The sequence below is a fragment of the Neodiprion pinetum genome, chromosome 3, assembly GCF_021155775.2.
Source record: "Neodiprion pinetum isolate iyNeoPine1 chromosome 3, iyNeoPine1.2, whole genome shotgun sequence".
Taxonomy (NCBI): Eukaryota; Metazoa; Arthropoda; class Insecta; order Hymenoptera; family Diprionidae; genus Neodiprion; species Neodiprion pinetum.
The window spans coordinates 24,353,873-24,372,619 of NC_060234.1; the positions used below are offsets into that span (position 1 = coordinate 24,353,873).

At 40.5% G+C, this 18,747-nt stretch overlaps 1 protein-coding gene across 13 annotated transcripts in view; it reads right to left on the reverse strand.

The window, feature by feature from the left end:
- The window catches only part of LOC124213786 (uncharacterized), a 130,735-nt gene that overhangs the window by 46,827 nt on the left and 65,161 nt on the right, over window positions 1-18,747 (reverse strand). For 2 of the 13 annotated variants that reach the window (XM_046615422.2, XM_046615421.2), the window contains exon 1: window positions 11,233-14,534. The exons of 3 other annotated variants lie outside the window; for them this stretch is intronic. In XM_046615422.2, the coding sequence (XP_046471378.1) occupies window positions 11,233-11,694 (462 nt within the window). In that variant the 5' untranslated portion in view covers window positions 11,695-14,534. Of the gene's footprint in view, window positions 1-11,232; window positions 14,544-18,747 lie in introns of those variants that run through there. 8 more of the 13 variants (XM_046615419.1, XM_069134124.1, XM_046615416.2 and 5 more) reach the window with 8 other exon arrangements.

An 18,747-nucleotide genomic window follows, 5' to 3' on the forward strand; every position in this document is an offset into this window, starting at 1 on the left:
ATACTTTTGAAGGATTATGATTGATGTGTAATTGTCATTGCAGAAGAGTATCACCATCGCACAGCAGTGACAATATTTTTCATTCGCAAATCGCAACTCGATTTGCCGTATGGTTCGGCTAATTATTAATCAAAATGATTGACGACCACGTGGAAAAAAAAAAGTTAGCCCGACCGAGGCAATTAATCGCGATGTACGCGTATGTTTATGTGAAAGTACGTAGATTGAGAGCAGCGCAATTTAAAATATGATTCGGCCAGTTTCTTTATACATCCGTGATGAGCGATCGAGATTACGTGTAAAGTGAGAAAAGAATCGCCCACGCGTAGGCTACTCAAAATTCGGCCACCGTGTTATCGTAATACTGTCAGCTGTAACCGAAGATTGGGTTTACCGAAGCATTCAACAAATCATATCTCACGCATTTTCGTTTCCTCGAACGATGAAATCGCTTAAACGACGATCAAGTCTGTGTTATCATTAGGAAATGTTTGGAAGACCGATGAAAGGATATTAAAAATGGGATTCGGCTTTACAGCGGCGTGCCGTAACCTCGGAACGAGTAAGAATTAGCTGCAAGTACATGTAGTACATATTCGTAGTGTTTCTGTCGAGTTTAGGAACATTTCTACCGACTACACAAGCACGAACATCAACCCAATCGTTTCACCGACAAGAAGAAGACAACTTATGAAGTAAAACTTGTCGAATTTGTCGGCCTTTGGAAAACTCAGCTAAAATTAAACACGGTAATACGGACGAGACTCAGATTAAGTTGATAAAATATGAAATAAAATGTGAAAAGTGAAAACGTTGTAAAACCTGAAAAGCTCTGGTGCTAGCTCGATCGGTAGTTTCGAGTGACGGAATGCGGGAGGATCGATTCTAGACGAATCGGTTCCACAAATGAAAGGTTCTATTCGACTCTACATCTGTACTACATCGATTTTATTCTACCCCCGATAATTCTATACCGTCGAACATACCCGAACCCACGTACGAGAGAGTGCACGCTACATGCGCAATTTCCTCAAATACTCACGGCGGAGCGGGTTGAGTTTGTTTCGACACGAATCGGTGCGACGGGTAAAAAATTCTACAAATTCGATTTTGCATACGATGTTTCTACATCAAATTGCCCCCACATTTTGTGGTTCTGCAGCAAGTATGCTCCCACAGTTCGTTTCTACGAACGGCCGTTCTACCAATATGTTTATACAGGTTCAGTTCTGTACACGGCGGTTCTAAAAACCGTAGCGACGAACCCAATTCGTAGAATCACCGCGTGTAGAATGAATTAGATGCAAAACTGGGATTATGCTGAACCTTCGTATACAGAATAAAATCGTATGCGCAAGCGCGGCATGTAGAGTAAGTTGGATGTAGAATCGATCAGACGTAGAACCGCCACGTGTAGGATTAAATTAGCCGTATAGCTGCAGTATGTACACTGAGAAATATTTCATTTGTTACAGTAACTGGAAAAATTCAGTAAAACAGGTATCGTTAAAAAAAAAAAAAACTGTTTCAATATCATTGGAATTACGAAAAACGAGGTACGCCTAACCATTTTCGCAACAGTTGCAAGAAAGTACAGTAACTGCGATGGCAACGAGAAAGAATAGTAACGGATACCCAGACTTTCTGATAAAAGCTACAAAACTAATTTTCATTCTTTACCCGGAACAATATTTCTCGATTGTGGTGAAAAATGAAAATAGTCGAGGACCGAGCGGTAACCGGAACTAAAAATTTCTCCGTAGGAAAAGTTTGATGCAAAAGCAACGCGTGTAGAATAAATCGTAGTTTATAGAAACTATTTACACGGAATGGCAATCGTGAAAGTTTTCACTCGCAAAACCGATTCGTGCATGTTCCGTACCCCCTCCGCAATCGTATCCACCGTATGTCACTGAACCCTGCTGCATCGGAAATGGATGTTATGCATACACGGTGACCGAGTGTGTAGTCTAAGCTCGCCACGTGCTAGACGACGCGGCTGAATGCCGTTCGCAGCCCGACGCCGGATGGCGGCTATCGCTCCTCCGTTTACTAGGTTTGAGTTAATCGTATAACCGGAAGGTTGATTATGTCGTAAAGTGCGGAGCTTCTACCGATGTAGTATAAGGCCGAGGCAGAAGCAGATAATAAATAACTATAAACAGAACTGGACTAGTTAAATAATCGATGGAAATTGAAATTCTCGTCCGAGAATAAACCGCAGCAACACCCGCGAGCTGTGGCGCCCGTAATTACACTGTTCGGAACGTAAATCCCGGATAATTTTTGTTAATGTTACTCCCCCCCACCCCCCTCGTACACGTTTGAAATTAATGCGTTTTTAACGGTTCATTTTATATTTCCTATTGACGTATATTTATTTACTTCAATCCTGTGAAATTGTGTTCAATGGTAAGTTTATTACACGAAAATTCCACAGTTTCAAATGTAAGTTGCAAAGTATTCGGCAGATTTTTACAGCATAAACGAATAAATTTTCACTGATATGTATGAGTGTGAATCGATTCGTGATTTGGAACAACTTTATTTCACGAGGCTGAAGTTGGTGACGTTAGTGTAACAACGTATGTTTAGGAAAAATCGTAACTTCACACCTTTAGGATTGTATGATACTCATATTTTGAGAAGTCAACTTCTTGAAAGTCGTTCTAAAATTGCAAGATAATGATTATTTCCCTCGTGTTCAGTTACATCGACCTAACTAACGTCGGCTTGGTTTGAATTCGGTCAATCGTTAATCAACAATTATATGCGGTAAACTGTTTCATACGTTTAGTTGCCGTAGAGACCGTATATATGCGAAATTGACGACAGCGCCAAATCGATCTTACGCATGTACGAAATCGTAATATTAAATTCGTAGAATTCATGCCATTTATTTATTTCTTCGTCAAATGAAAACGATTTCGAGTATTTTTGTTCGGAATTGCGTATAAAACGGGGCTGTCGATCCATTTTATATATTTATATAATATCGAGATATAATTCTACGATTACATTATTACGTGTCAAGTGATAGACTGGCAAAATGCAATATTTCACGATATCAAAGGCATGATGAAATAAAATATTGTGTGATTCATCGGAATTTTAGTGGATATTTTAAGCAAAAATATGCGGTGCGACTTACATATATATTGTTATATATTCATCCGGGACTCTGAAAGTGTTTTAACAGACACATGTGTATCGTATATACGTACGGGAGTAAGATATAAAGGAAGGGAAGTTCTGAAATTGGCAGGAGAACCAGAAATCTCCGGAGATTTCAAACAACTTTTTATAATGAATACCGCTCGACGCGTGTCTAATTTTTATTTATATATGCACAGTCATATCTATACCCAATGTCACGCGAGATGCGAAATTGCTCGCTGTACAAAGCTCATTTCCAACATACCAGATCTCCACCATTTTCAGTTCAGGTACGAGAATACAAGACATATTCGTGCTTTCCTCGCGACAGTTTTCTGCTGGATCGTATGAACAATACGAAAAGATAACATGAATCGCCGCGGGAATAAGCGCAAGCAATCACAGCTCCTCAAAAAGGAGTAACAAAATTGACAATTCTTTGTCGACGGTATTCCGACAGCCAGGAAAGAACCATCGAATGATTTCGAGAAAATAAAGGCCAAATCGTTTCGAATATGCCCGTGGTTTGGGATGTTTTCGGAGTAGCCGGATGGCTGCGTGTTCGACATTCGATTTTCACGAAGTGGTAAATTTAACGAGCATATCATTTTCCAATTCGACGAAGATGAATTTTTTTTTAAAACATCTTCAGGACCTCCCATTTAGTGACAATCTTTTTACGAAATCACTTCACAGTTACAAATATTCAGATTCTTTCTAGAAATTCCACTGTTTTCAAAATTCTTCCGATACAATGATTGTTTCAATATTTTATTGCACACTTTGAAAAATTGTGGTTTGCGAAGAATCTGTGTTTAACGTATTGGAAATTTTTTATAAAATATTGAAACATTTTCCACTCCATTGGAAGCATGTCAAAAAATATGCAGGCAATATTAATTTTTTTATTATTTCCATTAAACCAAAAATTAAATAATCTTTAATCATAATATTAAAAAATTATATTTTCTATTTCAGTTAATTTGCGATGGAATTTGTGATTGCGTGAGATCGATTTGATCATTTATTTTCCAATTTTGAATACGTTGAACATCAATTTTCGTGAATGCAAAATTGAACAGTCGACAAAAGAAAAAAAAAAAAAATAGAGTAATAATGACAGTTATTTCACCATGGAACCAATCTTAAAACGACCAGAAGAAAAAATGAAACGTTCGAAAACTTTCATGATAGTTTCACAGACGAGATGATTATTACAGACGTTTGACAAATATTCTTACGCTATGAATCATAAGAATGAGGATATAATAACAGGGGAACAATTCTGCCCAATTTCCTCAAAGTCTGTAATATTGTGTAACGTTATTTTCCTTACAAAATATTTCAGTGTAACATAAAGCGTCAATTTTTGTAATTTTTTTCATCAGAGTAATAAAAAAAAAAACATTTTCATCGGTGATCACTCAGTCCATGACATTCGATTAATTCAATCCGCGTAAATGTGTAAAAAAAAAAAAAAAAATTGGCTGAGGTCCACAGTAACGTCATTATATATTTATACTGCTGTGTATACACGGTTATACCAGGGCTCAATGATAAATTCATTTATTTCCACGCGTGAAAGGTGAACCGTGCCTGCAATTGCATATCGCGGTCATTCCAGATTCGGCATTGTTTTAAATATACATGGACGTTGTCGCGAAAAATAGATACAGAATAGACGTATAGATATATAAGTTGTGATGTTGACAATGTGTAGATATATATATATATATATACACACATGAACATATATTATATATGTGTAAACATACATACGCATACACGTAACGTGTCACGTTATATCTGTTACGCGGAGAAGCGAATCGCGGTGTTCAATTCCATCGTTATCATTGTTTGCGCCGTTAATCGAGCCACACGTGAAGCAATGAATTTTCAGCCTAGGTATAATTCATTGCCAGGGCGCCTCCACGCAAAGCCATTCCACGCGGTAAGATTCGAACAAAAAATGTACCAGAATTAGAATTTGCAGTACGGAAATGAATAAATTTCGAAGCTCGCCAATACGTAGCAGCTTTCTACATTCTTGAATCGACCTAATATCGTGCAAACTACGTTATCCTGAAGTGTTAAGGCTTGGTGAAAATTATATGGTTGTTCTTCTTCAGTTTCTTCGAATTTCCTGTTAAAATTGGAAATCTTGTAATTGACAAATTTATGTAAACTATGATTTCTCATCAAGTTTCCAAGATTTCAAGATTACTGTTTACTGCTGCTGCTAAAATATAAAGCTTTTATTCGAAACTTGGCTGTACGTTTGATGGAAAAGACATCCCCCCTCCCTCAGCCCGTCAAAAAAAGAACACTATCTTTACATTAAAATGGTTTCGTTGAAATTCGGATTGCATCATGACTTTCCGGGAAACTATTTTCAATTGAATTACGCTCGCCGAACGAAGTGACGTACCAATTAAACAAAAGCTAATCGTCTGGTGCTATTTGTTGATAAAGTTAAAAGTTAAAATATCTCGGAAACGACCCAAAGACCTTGAATGGAGGGAAAACCGCATTAGCCAATGAGAAATGTCACATATTCAGCGTGTCTCTGTGTTCGAAGCCTTGCCGTGAAAACTTTCAATGGTAAAAGGACGGACGGGGTAGAGCTGTTGTCCGTGAAAATATCTTGGGGTACTGATAAGGCAAAAACTGATGCCCGTAAATGGCGCAGAGCGCTATTTGCGTTAGAGTGCAATAACTCGAGGCTTTTCGTCATTTTTATAGAGATTGCTTCGATGTACGAGCAATTTTCAATAAGCGTCGGGAGTTTTTTTTCTTTATACGAATGATTTATCGTAAGATAGATGAGGTGATATATATATATATATATATATATATATATCATACGTACCTAAGCTTGATCTTTGTTAGGAGCAATTAAATTGACTCACGTTTTATGTAATAGAAATCGCAGTCAGAGGACAAATTATCGAGATGTGAAAAAATGAAAAAAAGAAAAAACAATTCGAGATTTTGCAGGTGCCAAGTATCATCGCCTGAAACTGTTTTTTAACCAAATTAAAAGTTGCGAATTTTCAGAGACGGTCGGAATCCAGCAGCCCAAGTGTAAGAACATATTCAACTGCAGTGCTTGGATAGATAAACGCCAAGAGTTCGGGTTAGGCTAGGTAACCAGTTACCGTACCGTACTAAATTACTACTCGTAGCACGTATTACGAGAGCCGTGATTGACCCGGTTCGCATTCCACTCGTGACGTCACTGCAAGGCTGCTTTCAATTTTTTCAATCGTCATTCGACGCACAGCATCTTTCATACAGGCGTACGCGTATTACGCACGCAGCTTCCTTTAACCTGTTATCTGCGCCAATATGCATATAAAAGGCTTCGTTCGTTTCGATGTTTGCCATCGATAGACTCGAGAACTAGCTAACCGGTTTACACGAAACTTGCACCAGTGTCCCGATTGTGACTGCAGAAGTAACATGATGCAGGTACACGTTGCTGCGGTGTTTGAAAGAAAACGATAGAAAGAAAAAAGAACGATAAAAAAAGGGGAAGATTAGCAAATTGAGCTCTATCGAGTTCCCGTACAAGCTTGTTACTTCAAGCAGATTTTTTTTCATGTCGAGAACACCTCGGATATTCATGCAGTTATTACAGAGAAGAATTGGCAAACTTTTATTGTTGATTGACCGATGATTGATTAACTACCGCTACGAATCAACATAACAACGTTATTTCAATTGTAAATAAATAAATAAGTTGGCTCCATTGCTTCGCCGACGAAAATATTAACGTGAAACGATCGGTTGACCAAGAGTTGAATTACTTTGCGCATCCGCAGTTCGACACGTTACCTGCACGTAATCGGTAGGATGTTAAATAATTCAAAATGGCTGACAAAAATTTCAAATTCGAGCGAATCGGGAGATAGAACTCTGTCCCGGAGTTTTTAGGGTCGCTTATTACGAATCTGAAATCAGATTTCGAAAATTCAATATCACGAATCCGATAAGCAACGCCGAAAATTCCTGCATACTGCTTTTTGACCGGATTGAATTAAATTTGAAATTTTTGTCCGCCATTTTGAATCAGTAATCCCAAAAACCATGGAATATTATCTTGTATTGAAGGTTGAGACAGCACGATAAAGCGTGACTCAAAGGGTTAATAGTGATGTGACGGATCAATAGAGGGATTCCTTAACAGCAAACTCTAATTCTTGAACAAAGCTAACTTCAACGTTAAGTGCGAAGCGAAAAATTTATGTAACATTTACAGTGAACCGATGAATGTTGGTACACAACGCCGAACGTGTACGCATAAATAAGAAAAGTACGTGCGGCTTTATAATCAGTGGCTTCTACGCCGCAGACATGATAGTTGGATGTCTATGAGATAGATACATTTATATGGAAAATGAAGAACCTCGGGCCATTATAAACAACCTGTAAACGGCACAAAGAATCTGTATCTTACTCCTCATTTCACATGTAATAATCGTCACGCTCTTTCGCATAATTGTCGTTACCTTATAACGAATTACCATAAATAATTCCATAAAAACCGGAGTTCTAAGAGATCTCGAGGAAATTTGCATGAGCACAACTTGATCGTGAGATATTCGAGTTGCTCTTTCGGAGTTCGGAGAAGTAAAAGAGGGACAAAATAATTCTGTTGAGATTGAACAATAGGCGGTCTATTTAATCGATACAACGACGGACACTGTGGTTTGTGACGCAACGTTGCAGTCTGCGGAAGATCATCCGGATGATCAAAGCTGCACAACTGCACCTAGTAAGACGTGCAAATTGCGTAGCGCTACAGTCAGCCACATAATATCGCTTTTGTCGTACACCTCGAGCATCGACTTGAATCCTCCTCCTCGAACATCGCGGTCTTATTTGCCCCCGGCTCAGATGGCGCAATGGCGCTTTGTAATGAAATATCGTACTATTTTCAGAAGACGCTATCGCAGCCCACACTCGCCGACTGATAACGCACAAAAGTTAAATTATAAGGTAAGTGTGAACACGGAGGGGAACTTGTCCCAAATTGTCGCATTGTTCCCATTCCATGCTACCGTACGTTGTAGAAACGAGGAAAACGTGTCAGTTGCTTCGATGGTCGCAGTCTGTATATTCGGCTCACGCTGTCGACGGCATGAGTGCAAATTTTGATCTTATTATCATCATGCCCGTGAACGGATTATGCTTTTGGTTTCGATTTAAGGATGAACGGACCGAATTCTTTGAATCGAAACTTAGAGCGAGAAGAAACAACCTGTTAAAAAAATCTCCAGCAGTGTTATTTGCTTCAATGATTATCAATACGAATGAAACAACGTTCCTAGTAGGTATGTGATTGAAACGAATCTAAATATATTTGAGTTACACAAGTTAAGATATCAACATAACTTGCGAAGAGGATTTACGTATCATCAAAACGTACAAAATAATCAAACTTTGCCGTTTTTGATCTCAATCAAATGGATCTGAACTGATTTTGCTTGCTGACCAGATCCTCAGAAATTTCCTGATAAATAATCGAGAAATTTTATACCGTGGTAATGCGGAATTGTAGTTTTTGACGAACATCTGTTGTACCGCACTTTAAACAATCTATTTTCATCCAGTTTGAATTTATTTCGAAAATTGTTTAATAGTTTTGAACGCGCGTGGAGTTATGGAGTCTTTTCTCAAATTGTTAATATTTTAGCTTGCGTTAAATACGAATTTTCTCAAATTTATTTCTATCGCACAGTAGGGCTTAACTCAACTTGCCCAACTTTTGTCCGAATTAAGCTACTATAACCGATTCATCCTGAAAAAAGCTGCGGATGATCAATCCGGCCATTTTCTGATCTAACTTTTCATTTTCCGAGGCGTGATTTTGCATGCAGTAGCTGCAACAGCGGTAGCGTGGCGCAGTTAATATGAAGTCCGGTGAATGTAATAGGGAAGTCGTCGTTTATATTAGAATTAGAGCGACGCGTCGTGGACTCTAGCGAGCCATTGACCATGCATGCTACTGCTGCTGCGACTTGTTTCCGAAGTGACTCACAATCAGCAAGAGCTAGAGATGACGCCAACCCGAAACAAATAAACCGCGTGCGGATGGATTCACCACCACCCGTTTGCGTTCATTTTATCACTTAAAAGTGGAACGTGACCTACGCTGTTTGCACAAAATAGTGAAAACTGTGGAATGATAATAATTATTACCGGTGTGAATTCGACAGAGATTCGATAATGCGAAAATCATAAAAGTGTGGATGAGATTCACACGCTGAGAAAGTTCGAAATTCTCTCATTTCATTGGAAGATCACAAACTATTAGATATCGCTACTAGTGTACTCGAATAAGGACGATGTTAGACATACCAGATCAATCTAACAGATTCCAATAAGCATTAATTTTATTTTTAATTGAAATGGTTGACCCATCAACTGAATATAGATAAATGAATACTTAATTTCCTGTCAACGCGACGAGATTGATAGATTTTGTAACACGGTATTAAAATGTCCAAATCACTGGCGAGAAGTGTAGTCGTTGAAGAAACAAAATTTTGAACTCGAGCCTTGAGAATCATATTTGCACGTGTCAAATTCGCAGGATCGTAAAAATAAAAAAAATATGAAGCGTTTGAAATTTCTTCAGTTTTCCAGATTCCAAATTTTCCAGAATTGAAGTTCGCTTCGATTAAGTTTTTTTATAATCAGGATTGAATATGTTTAAAGGTTGTGCAAAAAAGCCTGAACTTGAGAGAAGAAAAATAATCTTATAATCATTGTAGCATGCCGTGACTATGGTTTTGGATAGAGTTCAATACTGTAAAACGCGGTACAGACATGTTCATAATAGAATCGATTAATCATTTCAACGAATATGCATTTCGACTGTATTCGATAAACCAATCTAGTGTTTACTGCAGAGAAAGTAATGGCAATCTTCGATAAGATTTGAATGAAAATTCTATTGTCGATATTCAATGTTTTAAACTTTCACGAGAATTTTAATCAGTTGATTCAATCGTTAAAATCTTCGCTCAAGCAAATTTCTAGTCACATCAACCGATGTTTCGTTACAGTGATCAATGTCTCATTTCGCGGCCCGTGATCGCCGATTTAGTCAGTTCAAACCGAGCCTTTCTATCGGCGTACCATTTACGTTCATATTTTATGACAGTTACATAAGTTATCAGCATTCGTATCTTCGTTTGAATACCAATTCACTCACGGCATTGTTTAGATGTACTTCTTTGCAACACTTCGCGGACAATAAATAAAATTCCCTACCGTTTCCCAGAGTTTGCCGAGCATTGAAAATTCAGTAACGTATGTCGGAGATTTTCAGAATTCTAGGTAATATTTAGGAATATTCAAAATGACGTATTTGTATGAAGATAAAATATAATAAACAATTCCCTGACTATCCGCAAAAACTCCTAACATTTCCCTAAATATTCCAATCTATCATAATCCCACCCAGCATGTGCGGAAAAAAGTCATTTTAGAATTTACTTGATGTCACGTGAGGTTACGTGAAGTCAGTAGAATCCTTTAACAGTCCCGTGAATCCGCGTGAAAGTCGTTTGGTTCAAGTCATTTGAATTCAGTTCAAAGAATTTGGATTCAATTGGCGAAATTTAAATTCACGAATTCACTTGAAATCGCTTGAAATCTTTTGAAACTATTTCAAGTCTTTTGACTTCAAAAAGTCGGTCCAAGCAATTTGGAGTCAGTTCAAGACATAAGGATTAATTTCAAGTCATTTTGAATCAGTTCAAGTGGTTTGAATTTATGAAGTTAATAAAAATCACACGAATCCAACATAATTTCATTCTACTTCGCGAACCCGTTTCACAAGTAACTAGATTAGAATCCAATAAAAGTACAATGTTCACTTCACAAAGCCACTCGAAGCAATTTCACTCGAATCAAATCAATCGATCTAACGACCAACTCGCTTGAATTAACGAAGTCTCGAAGTCACCGAAACAACGCGTCCCTTCGAGCGATGAAAAATAAAATCACAGTCATTCCCACACACACACGCACACACACAGACAGGAAATGTATCGTTTCCCTCACCTCCCGAGGTTCCTTGGGACTCTGCACCCTGAGAGATCCGCTAGCAGATTTGACTCGAAGGGGAGCCTGTGGAATCGCCGTTATAATTTGGGGGACAATCGGTCCCTCGTAGGGGAGTTCCTGGTAGCACGACTCGCCGGAACCTCGCCTGCTTCCGGCGATGCACATCGCCCGACGAAACAGCCCGGCGACAACGGCGCACAGACCGCATTGCAGCCCCGTTGCCGATCCACGGCTAGAAAGCGATCCTCCGCCGTTTACTCGGCGCCGGGTCCCGCGGATTCCGCCGCGGTGACCCGAAGCCTCGCGTCGCGGCGTGGACGCCACTTTTGACTTGTTGGGTTTAATTTTCGTCGTTTCCCTATCACCGCGGCGTGGTTCTCCCTTCCTTCCTTTGTTCTTCCGTTTCTTTACTACGGTAGTTATTCTTATTATTGTCGTTTGCCACTCTTTGTCACGCATACGACACCATGCACGTAATATCGTCGGTGCGATCTATTTTTTACACACATGTATACGCACAGCCGAGACGCTGCGATATCTTTGGCTTATTTTCTCCGCGTTTAACCTTACTTTTCCTCTCACCATGAACATATCACTTCCGCCGGTTGTACGTATCATACACGTGTGTTACATCTCGATGTGTTTACATGTTTCTTTTTTCTTTTTTTTTGTTTTTTTTTTTTTTTATAACACGATATTACAGGTTTCTTTATCTCGTGTACACTGTCCGCTACATGCTCTTCTGCTCACTGAAACGAACTGGTATATTTTAAAACGAACGAGAAGCATCGGATCACACAAAATGTAAAATAAATTAAAAAAAATCTACACCACGGCTGCAATAGCCACGCGGCTGGACTCACAATTGACGCGTCAAGCCCGTTGCATGGGTGGTTGGGAAAAAAAATATATATGAGTATGTTAAATTATCAATCGCGCACGAAGCCGAGGTCTGCATGACTGGAATGTATAGTATATTACAAGTATACTTCATGGACAGGTATAATACATCACACAATGCACTGAACGTATATTAAATCTGCCGCGCTAAAAATCGTATGATAAATTCAACATTCGATCCACGTGAGACGAATAAAAGGAGTGGGAGAGAGAGAGAGAAAGAGAACGTCGAAGAGCCAGAGACAGGGATGATCGAGCTGATCTAACGTTACGACTAACTGATTCTCCTGTACGACCGCAGACCACACAACCTCGAGTGGAACAAATAAGAATCGGGGGAATGAGAAAAGAAATTCAAATTACACCGATAAGATGTCGCGATAATTAGCGGACGCGTGCCGTGGAGTAACAACAACGAGGAAAAGGAAGAGCGAGAAAGAGAGAGAGAGAGAGAGAAAAATGGCGAGGACGGAAGGGGGGGAGGGGAAAGGGGGTTAAGTTAAACGTACGACTACCGCGTAAACAGACACTAGGCCGATTTTATGTTTGCCTTAGAAACTCTCTCGCGTGTCGTCGCCGCCGTCGCGTTTTCCCCTCCTTTCCTCTCCGCTTCTCTGGGTTAACCGTGTTACAAGTTTTTGACTTATGCAAATGCTGCAGTGAAACCTTACTTAGCGAGTAGATATCTCCGGTTCGCGGTTGTCGCGAGAATTATAACAAGATATACTTGGCAGATGCTCATTTTCTTATCGTTCCTCGCTCGCTTTTCTTCCCGGAAAAAGATGAGGCCCTTTTTCAAAACTTGGGAGCTCCGCAATTCTGGTGTCTTGTTTCGTGGTACTACGAGTGCGAATACGACTGTTTTATGAACTTATTTCAGGGCGGTGGATCGGAAAATCGAAAATAGAGTGGAAAAATGCGGAAGAAAGAACGCGGTGATCCGCCGGTGAAGACCCGTGTCCCGCATAGTTTGCATCACCGCACGTCACTGCTACGACTAAAATTCTTCCCACGAGCGCCGTTCGACTTTTTTTTATCTATCCTAGACGCGTGCCAGAATTTAGTTTACTCGGATAACAACGTCGAGCGGAATTTCATCCAAGTACCTGCACGAAATTTGATAGAATTCATTGAGAGTGTCGATTGGCCGGGAAAAAGTTAACTTCGTTTCAAAACCGACTGGCGCACCACGCTCTTGGTAAAGTACAGTCAAGTTCACTGTGCAAGGATTTGCACCGCTTAATTTTACATAAAATTAAATAAAAAAATGTCCCGCATGTTTAGTTCTATCACTATGAAGCTGTGTACCATTTAACCACGATATCGTAAACCGTGACCTTTCACGACAAAAACTGGCACGCACATTTTTTATTTTTTTTTGTCGTTTTATTCATATTAGAATTCGTGTAGAATTATTTTCAAAAACTGTATAATATGTCACGTGGAATATGAAGAATACGTAGCAATTGGCCTGTCCGTCCTTTCGGGTTAAATCAAGATTATACATGCAACTCCGAACCGAGTGAATAATTTGATAAAGGGGTGGAAAAAGATAGGAGGGTACACTCTCCCCGGCACGACGATGTGCGTGGACGTACACCTGAAACACTTGACCGACGGGGACGTGTTAAAAGTTCGTGAGGTTCCTCTCCGGGCGGGTCATCGTCCATCGCGCAACGACCAGCGGAACTTGTTGCTAACGTTTCGGGGCACGCGACGCCGGGCGTCGGTCGGTCCGAGGGACCGGCCTCGGCCTCCTCCTCCTCCTCCTCCTCTTCGTCCTCCTCGCGTACGACGTCGTAGGCGAAGTTGTACTAAACCGTACGGATGTCGAACTTCCCGAGTGGCGGAGATCCGCGCGTCTATATGTCTCTCTCTTTCTCTCTTTTCCCCTCGAATATATCACGGGCTGAGACCAAATAAAAACAACTACATCACAAGTACGGTTAACGACACGAAGAAAATTGTGTTTATGCGATATATATACACATCGTACATATGGATATGTATATACATATATACGCATATCCGTGAGTCGGGAAGAAGACAGTGCGGCGTGATCGGCGGTAGCGTGTAGCAATGATACTCGGCGAGTAGATTTAGTCGAGAAAGAGCGCGTGATTTACATCGAATAAATAAATCGAGCACGCGTCTGAGATCCACCGAAAATTCGGAAACGGCAAGGAGACTTCTCGTCGGTCTCCGTGGTCTCGGCTCTTCCTTTCCATCCTGAATTACGACGGATGTGGTGGAAGTGAACTAGGGAAGGGATAGGGCTACGCGTCGACGTAAATTTAAATACCAAATCGTAAAAGGACGACGGGGTTGCCTGCCTTTCAAACGCTGGACGAGCCCACGCGGCCGAATCGGGAGTGCGCGTCCACGGTGCACGCCGGCCGGCCGCGGTGCACGCACTGACTGAGCTCTGGCGCCCGTCAGCTTTGCCCTGGGGCCGCAAACATGGGCGGCGGCGGAGGGGGTAGGTGGGGGAAGAGTGCGCGGCGCGGGAAAACGGCGAGGGACTGCGCCGGGATCAATAACAACCAACCCCCGCGGTCGGTCTGCTGGGTCTGTCGGGCTGCCGGTCTGTCCGTCCGTCGGGCGACTCGGCTGAGGTCGGGTCGGGTCGGGTCGGGTCGGGTCGGATCGGGTCGTTGAGCGGACGGCGCGGACGGAAAGAGGACGGAGCGAAGGCGGGAGAGAAAGAGAGAGGGAAGTATCGAGCGTACTCGCGCACGCGGTGCTTTTACGTGCGATCGGTGCTAGTCTGGCTTTTCCACGCTATAGGCGTCTCTGCACCACTCTCACTCGTAGGGCTCTGCAAACGACGAGTAGGAATGGATTACATACCGCTCTCGGGCTCGGTCTGACTATATCGGTAGAGAGAATTGTTGGCAGTCGGGAGCACGCGAGACGACGACGAACCTCGATGCCGGTTTCGGGATGGACTTTTGGACAGTCTTCGGGGCTCTGAATCCGAGGATAGATGCCGCGGTGAGAAAAAGAAAGGGAGATAAGATACGGATGGGGAAAGATGGGGTGAACCTTTGTCCTTAAAGGCGAGGTATTTCGACCGATAGAGCGATTACAGTATACACGGTATGAATGTTATGAGGAGAATACCACGTCGTCGGAGGACGAATCCACTTCTCTCTTTGCTCTGCATTCTTTTCTTCGGAAATATAACGGAATACCGTCGAGTGGAGAGCTTCCGAACTTGTCAAAATCTCGATTTGAGCCACCGCTCGATCAGGGTTACCACAAAAGTTTAAGTCCAGTCTTTCGGTACTAAAATATTACCGGAGAAGAAATATCGTTACAATTATACAAGAAATATTACAGTACGAATACCTGTCTCGTGTAATAATAACTGTCATATGTATACTTAACAATACCTATCAAGTACGTTTCTTGGTAACTGCTAATCTTTCGTTATGCTTGTTATGTTTTTTAGTTAAATAAAGCCTCAAAATCACTTCGTCGATGCACCAACATCGTACCATTGCAATAGAGATTGGTAAATATACTAGTACTGGTTATTAGTAATACTATAAAGCCAGTGTACATAAAAAAAATGATCGAAACATTTTACCAGACATCCTGCATTACGAAGTTGTCATTTTATACGTATAGGTATGTATTTTTTACATTATACAGTGCTCAAGAGTTGCTGTTTATATTAGTCGGCATATTCCGCGCCAACTCTTGCATACTTTTCCACCAATTTTTTTGTTATTTTTCCTTTTAATTTTAACTTGAAAAAAGTTGTGGTGATGAAGATGCGTTTTTTTTTCTTTTTTTTGCCTACGTACAACGTTGTTTTGGTGTCGCTGAGACGCCTCGAAATAACTCGCTACAGACTGGGAAAATCTGCAAACTGACAACGAGATCAACGCAACAATGTCCATACCAAAGAGCTTGGAAACTTCCTTTCGAAAATTTGTACAAATCATCGCGACCAGATTTAAAAATAACAACTCGAGGTAATTACAAGACTCAACTGACATCCATCAATGGCTGTTACGCGTTTCCCTTGGCAGGTTGAAGTTTACGTACCTGTATTACGTTCACGGTAGCGTGTACGAGACAAGAGAAGCGCCCCAGGGAGTTTTGGTTTTACCAGATATACTTATATATTCAACGTGAGATCCAACCATGAAGGTCGTTTCAGAGCCGTTGGATCATCGGGAAGGAGACCTTTGCCGAGGTATAGGGTAAAAGATGAGCGTTGCGACCCGCGGGGCAAAACACCGGATGGCAATAGTTGTCGACTGTTTGATAAAAGGTGACAGGGATTTTCAAGAGTGAAGTTGAATGCCCTGGCAGGTTTAGTCTAAGTTCGCAGGTTCCAAAAAAGAAATCCCTAAATATGTGTAACCTGCGCGGACGCTGCATCATCGATTTCGTTCGAAGTTGGTGGAACTTTATAGAGTATCTAAAAAAATAACTACTCCCACGAAGAGTTACCTAGTTACTATCAAACTCACAGTTTGAAAAAAATGAGTGATATACCGTCGCAGTCCTTTGTTGGTGAAACGTGTGTACGAAATTTAAAAACCTTTTTCTTTATCAACCTACAGTTTTCCCACATTTCTCAAACATCATCAGACCTTTCACAAGACGAGAGAGATATTTTACTCCTATATGTTTGTGAGCCGAAGTAGAAATCGCTCTTCGATTTAATTACATGCAATCCAGGTAATAGCTGAAAAAGCATATCATACATGTCAAATAGCATAGTACAAGGATAGTTCTTCATAGAGCATAGTTCTTCCCTAATGTTTTGTCAAATAACAATTGGGTAAACTCCACTACGCAACAAAGTTATAGGTAAAAAAGAATCCAGGGCAAAGCCTGTCAGTTCAGCAATAAATATGATTATGATCATGGTTATTGGAACGACACTTTTCTTTGGAATGTCATTTTTTCTTTTCGTTACATAGTGAAGCGCCACCACAAAATAAAAATCATTTTTCCACAGTTGTTTTGACCCAGCTCACCTTGCCTCGGTCCTTTCGTACAGACATAGGTGTCCAACTTAAATACGGGTGTGACAGTTATCCCTGCTCCCACGCCTTCGTCTACATAAGTAGGTGTGCACGAGATGTTGACAGTAATCGTGAGCCTTGAGGAGATATTCACACGGTACACTGGATTATATGGTTGGAGTATCACGGGGGCAATTTAAGTAAGGGTAAATTCACTTGTCTTTACGTAATTTACGGTACGTTTCACCGAAACCAGCATATTTTCTGCAACCGACGGTATATTTTATTTCTCTCATTGTTTACGATTGGTCGACTCCTTAAAAACAATAATAACAACAGTAATAATGATAATGATAACAATAATAATGACAAATACTGCACTCCTCGCCATACTCGAGAGGGTGTGTCTCTGGAAGGTGATTTTTCCCTTGTACGGGGCGATAGGGACAATGGTCAGTAACCATCGTTATGCGTCTGCAGCCGACTTGCGAATTTCAATAGAGACACCCGCATTTGCACAAGGGGCGAGAAAAACTGCAGAAAATCTTGCCCAAATGTAGCCGGACTGATTGTGAGTTGAAACCTGAGCTTGTTGGTTCGGTGCTTGAATTAACGTATAACTTTCCTTTAAATTTTTTGCAGGCTGCTGCTAAGGCCCTCCTCGACTCGCTGGGGACTTGAACCCGAGTGCTCCCTTTCCTTGGAATTAGTCTCGCACGATAGTGTGACGCTTCTACCGCACGGACAAAAATTTAGGTACTTACCGTAGATTTTACATCTGCTGTGGTGAATATCAGGACAGCATTTTCTTGGAGTTAAATTTAGATCAATTCTGCTAGATCTATCTAACAGTAAGCATGATGTAACTCTTATTATTGATTTTCTAACTCTTATTATCGAATTTGTAAATTTTACCAAAATTTCTGTAAAATTGACTCGAAAACAGTGCTGTCCGTTTATTTACCACGGGAGATGTAAAATTTACAATATTTTTCTTTCCATGTGGTGTCTCCCTTGCAATTGTTAACAAAACAACTTTCGATGGGTAAGACGTAATCTAGGTTGCGAAACGCAGGCGGATTCCGGTAGAATGTACCCTGAATTGCAACAATGCAGGCGGATTTGCTCCATGTGAAATTGTCGATGTAACATTTCCACGAAATAACCCGGTATGCTGTACGTACGTACGTACAGTATTGGGTAAATTTGTAATTAATTAATGACAATTTGCAAATTGTAATTATATTTTGTGATTAGAAAAAAAAAAAAAATTACTAATTATAATTGTAATTGATACTTTCTTTCGCATCGATTACAAATTTAAAAATTTATCGCCACTTTTTCGCGTCAATTACAAGTTACGATTAGTACACATTACAATTATCCGTACGGTGTTGGATTATCTGCCCTCGACTTATCTTTAAATATTGTTTCTATGATAATTCGCGTTCACAACGTACAAATATTAAACGAATAAATATCTAATGAATGTGATTTTGCATACTATATACATTTTTATCATACGATTATTCGCAGGGCATCTGTACGGCTGTCGCGCACCCGCATTCATGATGAGTATGTAAGTACTGACTCATTGTCAGATTATTTGAAGTTATCCAATTTA